Below are 7,014 nucleotides of genomic sequence, written 5' to 3'. Positions count from 1 at the left end.
TTTTTTTTTTTTTTGTTTTTTTTTTTGTTTTTTTTTTTTTTTGAGACGGAGTCTCGCTGTGTCACCCAGGCTGGAGTGCAGTGGCCGGATCTCAGCTCACTGCAAGCTCCGCCTCCCGGGTTTTACGCCATTCTCCTGCCTCAGCCTCCGAGTAGCTGGGACTACAGGCGCCCGCCACCTCGCCCGGCTAGTTTTTTGTATTTTTTTAGTAGAGACGGGGTTTCACCGTGTTAGCCAGGATGGTCTCGATCTTCTGACCTCGTGATCCGCCCGTCTCGGCCTCCCAAAGTGCTGGGATTACAGGCTTGAGCCACCGCGCCCGGCCAAGATAAGTCTTTTCTACCTTCAAATGGGAAATAAATGTACAGTCATATAAATATGTACAAGCATAAAAATAAACATACAGATCTATTCAATTCAACTGTTAGCCTGTCAGCAATATAAAATATGGAGTAAAAAGTAGTACAAGATATAAAACTAGTAACCCATTATAAAAACTGAAGACTAAATACACTAAGAAAAAAACTGGTTATTCAACAACAAAAATGATTAGAAACATTTTGTAAACATATTTAATATGTAATTTAAAGTGCCCTATTAAATTTTGTCATGGTAATTTGCAAATTTTTAGTAAACACAGTATTTTTTTTCTGAAACAGTCTCACTCTGCTGCCCAGGTTAGAATACAGTGGTGCCATCTCAGCTCACTGCAACCTCTGCCTCCCAGGTTCAAGCGATTCTCATGTCTCAGCCTCCCGAGTAGCTGGATTACAGGCCCGCCACCACACCTGGCTAATTTTTGTATTTTCAGTAGAAACAGGGTTTTACCATGTTGGCCAAGCTGGTCTTCAACTCCTGACCTCAGGTGATCCATCCACCTCGGCCTTCCAAAGTTCTGGGATTACAGGCGTGAGCCACCATGCCTAGCCACAAACATAATTTTTAAAAAAGATTAAGTTCAAACTCCTTTTTTAAAAAAGTAAATACCAAATGCCACAAAACTCCAAATAAACAGAATCATTTCACAAAAATGATTCCTCAAAAAAAAATTCCAGGTGGATTTCAATTCCATAATTATGATTTCTCATTCAAAAAAGTTAACCTCATATAACATAGTAAAAGTAATTTCATTATCAAAAATTAACTCTGAGAAGAACAGGAAAATTTTTTAATGTTTCTGTGAATTCTAACTAATACCTAGTACCCCTCAAAAAAAAAAATGTTCAGGCTGGGCACGGTGGCTCACACCTGTAATCCCAGCACTTTGGGAGGCCGAGGCAGGCAGATCACAAGGTCAAGAGATCGAGAGCATCCTGGCCAACATGGTGAAACCCCATCTCTACCAAAAATACAAAAAATTAGCCGGGCGTGGTGGCGCATGCCTGTAGTCCCAGCTACTGGGGAGGCTGAGGCAGGAGAATTGCTTGAACCCGGGAGGCAGAGGTTGCAGTGAGCCAAGATCACGCCTCTGCACTCTAGCCTGGCAACAGAACGAGACTCCATCTCAAAAAGAAAAAGTTCACTGGGATTCATCAATTACAGTATCACCTTTCCATATATAGTTTCTAAGTTTATGAATGTTGTATGTATGACAGATGCTTTGAGATCTCTTCTTGGTCACTCAGTCTCAGAACAGAATGTGAATTATTATATAATTTACACACAGCTATAAATTATATAATACTGTCATATCAGACAAAGCCACAAGGACTAGGGGAAGCAATTTTAAGACCAAAGAGATAAGACCATATTACTATTCCCTCAAAGTGGATTGTATTATATTTCTTTTTGAGTTTTTAAATTACAATTTTTATCCTGAGATATTAGACTCTACTCTCAAAAGATTACTGAATGTTTACACAGTGCTTTATCATCTTCCCTGTAGAAAATAAAATAACCAGGGTGGGCCCGGTGGCTCACGCCTGTAATAATCCCAGCACCTTGGGAGGCCAGGGCAGGTGGATCACCTGAGGTCAGGAGTCCGAGACCAGCCTGGCCAACATGGCAAAACCCTGTCTTTAGTAAAAATACAAAAACTTGCCAGGTGTGGTGACAGGTGCCAATAGTCCCAGCTACTCAGGAGGCTGAGACAGGATAATGGCTTGAACCTGGGAGGCGGAGGTTACAGTGAGCCGAGATCACGCCATTGCACTCCAGCTTGGGCAACAAGAGCAAAACTCCATCTCAAAAAAAAAAAAGAAAGAAAAGGAAAGAACCAAAATATTTTTCTCTGGTAGTCATTATCTTACAATAGACAAAAGCATCTATCAAAAAACAGTGCTATGTATGAATACAGATTACTCACTACCCTTAAAAAAATTAGAAACACCAGAAAAAAAACAATACTCGGTTTTTTAGCTGGGAGGAAAAAAAAACTGAAAAAGTTTAAATAATGTTAAAGAGGAAAGTAAGGAATATTACCAAAAAGATATTTTAAAAGCCCAGTGTGGTGGCTCATGCCCGTAATTCCAGCACTTTGGGAGGCCAAGGTGGGAGGATCACTTGAGCCCAGGAGGCCATGATCAGCCTGAGTGATACAGTGAGACTCCATCTCTACCAAAAAAAAAAAAAAAAAAAATTACAGGTGTGGTAGCACACACCTGTAGTCCCAGCTACTTGGGGGGCTGAGGTGGGAGGAATAGCTTGACCCCGGGAGATAGGGGCTACAGCAAGCCATGATCACGCCACTGCACTCCAGCCTGGGTGACAGAGCAAGACCCTGTCTCAGAAGGAAAAAAAAAAAAAAAAAAGATAATGAGATAATGCTACATCAGATAGAAATACAATACAAGTGCAGGTGTACCTTTCCTCATATTTCTTTATCTAAATGGATAGAGATTTTCCACTCCAATTAAAATATATTCAAAACAGCCCTAAAAAGAGGCCGGGTGCAGTGGGTCAAGCCTGTAATCCCAGTACTTTGGGAGGCCAAGGTGGGTGATCACCTGAGGTCAGGGGTTTGAGACCGGCCTGGCCAACATGGTGAAACCCCATCTCTATCAAAAAATACAAAAATTAGCTGGGTGAGGTGGCACACACCTGTAGTCCCGGCTACTCGGGAGTCTGAGGCAGGAGAATCACTTGAATCCGGGAGGCGGAGGTTGCAGTAAGCCGAGATCACACCACCGCACTTCAGCCTAGGAAACAGAGCAAGACTCTGTCCACCACCTGCCCGCCCCACCCCTTCCCCGTCCCCCCAAAAAAACAGGCCTAAAAAGAGCAACAAACATAATACAACATCTTATTTCTAAGGCAATGATATTACTGAGAGAGAACTTAGACTTAACTTTAATTCAGCTCAACTCAAGCAAAAACGCCTTCTGTGTCCTAAGTACTCTAAAGCCTAGAGACACCAAGATGAGGAGTAAATACAGCCCTTGCCTTGGGGAACACACTGGACTTCCCACTGGGGAAGAAGTAGGCAAACTTTTATTATATGATGATGCATAGGATTAGAACTGAAGTGTGCACTAAGTGTAGAAAATGCCTGGAAACACTATAATAAAGGTGGCCAATAATTCTGCCCCAAGGATGAGGGGTAGCATCTGAGCTGGGTCTTATAGAATGAACTAGGTAGGAAAAGGGGATGACAGTAACAAACATTCCAGGCTAAATGAGTATTTTAATCTTAAATATCATCATTACTTATCCTTCTGATGTCTCTAGAAAAAGGAAAACTCTTGTTTCGGGTTGTTCAATAGCCACAAATGTAAAAACCACGATGCCCACAGCTTTTTCGAGCTTACAATACCGCCCTTTTAAAAAAGAAAAGGACTTAGTAATCTATTCAGCTAAACAACCAGTAGGAAACAATGAAAGATTTTAAATGCTGTCACTACAAACAGCAGCAAAACAGAGGGGAAAAGTCCAATAAAATAAAGAGAATGTTAAATGATTCCATATATAGAAAAAGATCTGAAAAGCACTTATTCAATTAAAATGCCATTCTTAAATAGCCATTAGTTAGAAAGGATCTTCAGTCCCGGACAGGATAAACTATGAGAAAATCAAGTAAGTGCATGGGATTCTTTATTCCCTGGCTATCCTGAACACCTTAAGATCAAAACTGGCTGTCACTTCTGAAATATGACCTCTTCCTTCCTCTAGACATTTGATCTCCTTGGTCTGTGGCCCGCGATATTCTAAAAAGTATGATAATCTCAAGTGCAAAGGCTATAGCTACTTTACTCCCCAAAAAAAGTTTTAAATTTGCCTTCTGACGTGGACTTTGGATAAACAGTAATCCAAACTGCATGGCTTCATTAAAGAATCTAGGCGCAGGTTAGCCTTTATAGTTGAAGAAACTAGGGTGTAGAAAAGTTTGTTGTCAGATGAGTTGGAGACGATCTTAAGTCCCATCCAGCTCTAACAGTCTAAGCTTTTAGAATCCAAGAAGTTGACTCTTTTGACAACCTAAGAATTTTGAAATCTGCTTTACTTCAGGCTGTACTGAAGCCTTACCCAAATTTGGGGGAGTGAAAGGAGAGAAGGAGAGAAAGCCAGGCAAATGGTCAAATCAGAGAAGAGAATGACAGAAGACTGGCCAAAATTAGCCTATCTTCAACAACTCTATCCCAAGATCATCACGAACTTTATCTGGGCCAAGGAGTTTATTCTCCATTCTGAAAAAGAGGAAATAAAACATAATAGCAAGAAAATACAGACAGAGCCCGGGAAAAAAATAAGTTATCCTTCACTGCTCTGGCAAAGCAACTAGTAGGCTTTCCTAAGAAAGCAGTGGGGCCTGCCCAAATGTGTTCTGGAGGTCACAGAACTGCCCTGTGTCAGTGTCTCGACTCTAGGCTGTGACCCCGAACGAGTTACTAATAACCTCTCACTCCTTTCTCCTCACCTGAAAAAGAGGATCCCACACGTGTCCTGTAAGGTTGTTGTGGGGATTGGGAATAATATATTAAAGGGCCTGTTCTTAAAAGCCATTCTATAAGTGGTACCACGCTGTGATCTGAAAAGCTCATCTGAACCTTTTATGCTTTTCAATTCATATCATGTAATCCTTCTGTCTAGACTGCACATAAGAATTACAAGAAAGTCTGAAAAGCTCTGGCTCCTCCCTTAAAGAACTCTATCCTCTCACTCAGAGAGTGAAAGAATCTCTGAGTGATATGGGGAAAGGATTGGCAAGCCAAAAGGGGCAGGTGCCACCCAGCCCCATCTTACAAGAAACTGGACTGTCAGCGCTCTGAGGGCAGGGACTGCTCCGTTAAAACCAGATTGCACACACATTTTCCTAAAGCAAGCTAATTGTAGACTTAAGCCTCTCCGAACAGCTTACATGACACCAAACATGGACCCACAATACATTTTGTGTCGCACAACATCAAGTCACACAAAAATCTCAAAATTATACATTACATTTTAATTATGCTGCGGTATTAAAGCCAAAGACAAAGGCTTTAAACCGAGTGCCTATGAGGTAACCATAGTGAAGTCACACCTTTAATAATAAGGAACCAAGAATACACGAGATGGCAACAGGGAGTGAGTGTCCAGCAGAGCCGTCGACGGAACTAGCGCAACCGCTCCAGATCCGAATTCGAACCCAGAACTTCTGGCGAAGGCCACGTAAGAACCACTCCAAGGAGGAAGAGGCCTTTAAGGCCAGGCGCACCTTGCTGGAACTTTCTGCCGGGGGGACCCCCTCCCCTTGGCCTGGGCCCCAAGCCCCAAGGGCGGCCGCGCGACGCGGTGGGAGGGACGAGGGTCGCCAGCCCCCTCTGCTCCGCATTGGGGCAGGGGCTCGGCGCTGCCCTCGGAGAAAGGCCAGGCTCCCTCCAGTCAGGGAATAATGACAGCTCGCGCGCTCGCAGCCCGCCCCGCCCCGCCTCGCCAGGCCCGCAGGCTGCTCCTCCCGCCCGGCTGAGGGGTCCGGCCGCGCCCCCTCCTCTCCCCGCACTGGCCCGGGGCGCCCCCCGCCCACACCGCCAGCCTCACCGGGTCGGAGCTGGAGGCCGCCGTCGCGGCGGCTGCACCACAGCGCGCGCTCGCCCTGCTGCAGGATGTAGTGGTCCTTGGCTTGGAAGAGCTCCATGCCAGCCCCGCGCGCCCAGGGAGGCGGCGGCCCGCGGGCGGCGCACGGGGCTTCCTAGTCGGTCGCGGCCGCCAGAGCCCGCGCCTCGGGGAGCGGCCGGGTAGGAACCACGCCGAGGAGCAGCAGCCGAGGGAACGCCCCAGGGGACCCGACCGGTAGGAGGAGAACGCGCCCCGGCGGCAGCGGTGGCGGCCGTAGAGGCCTCTCCCCCGGCTCCTCCCCTTCCCCGGCTCCGCCCCGGGTCCGGCTCCACCCCCTCCGCTGGCTTCTCTCCCGGAGCCCCCGGCTCCGCCCCTCAGCCTCCTCCTCTTTTCAGTTCCCTCCCGCTTCCTGCCCTTTCCTCCGCCTTCTCCCGGGTGTCTCCTCCCAGCTCCTACCCACGGATCTTTCCTCCTCCCTCTCCTCCTTCCGCCCACCCCTCCCGCTCTTCCCCCAGGCCCCTCCCCCGGCGTGCCCGCCTTTTTGCTGTGGCCACCGGTGGCCTCCCGGGAGCTCGGCCGAGTCGTGCTGGGCTGGCCCCCTCCCTCCGCGCGGCCTTGGGAACGGGCGCCCACCGCTGGGGCCTCCCTTCCGTGCCGGCGGGCGCTCACGCTTCACCAGGCCCTCTAAAGCCAGGCCGAGTCCTACAATCCAGCCCCACACCCGCTCTCCCGGGGCGGCGCGGGGTACGTTCCCCGCGGGCCTGCGCTGCCTGCCCGTACCGAAACCAGGCAAGACCCCGGGGCCTGGCTACAGGGGTTCATCCCCAGCGAAGCGAAGGCGTCTTCTGTTTTCGTATTTCCTATTAGAAGTTTGACAACAGGAGGCATTCAATAAATGCACATCAACGAGGGAGAGCATGTAACAATAGAAAACACAAGCATTAGCAGCACAGGGCTAAAGAGCGAGGAGGAAAGGAGGAATGTACAGATGCTGCTGTTTTTCCCGAATTAAGCAGGGCGGGTTGCAGAAGACTTCACAAATGG

General features: G+C 47.4%; 1 protein-coding gene across 1 annotated transcript in view; it reads right to left on the bottom strand.

Annotated features, from left to right (window-relative positions):
* INPP5F (inositol polyphosphate-5-phosphatase F) overlaps positions 1 to 6,646 on the bottom strand; it is a 105,794-nt gene extending 99,148 nt beyond the window's left edge. Inside the window, exon 1 of the mRNA XM_025397123.1 lies at positions 5,953 to 6,646. Coding sequence (XP_025252908.1) covers positions 5,953 to 6,049 — 97 coding nt within the window. The 5' untranslated portion in view covers positions 6,050 to 6,646. The remainder of the gene's footprint in view (positions 1 to 5,952) is intronic.
* Between the last annotated feature and the right edge of the window lie 368 nt (positions 6,647 to 7,014).

This window comes from Theropithecus gelada, chromosome 9, assembly GCF_003255815.1.
Source record: "Theropithecus gelada isolate Dixy chromosome 9, Tgel_1.0, whole genome shotgun sequence".
NCBI classification, from domain to species: Eukaryota; Metazoa; Chordata; class Mammalia; order Primates; family Cercopithecidae; genus Theropithecus; species Theropithecus gelada.
This window is presented reverse-complemented; position numbering and strand designations above follow the sequence as displayed.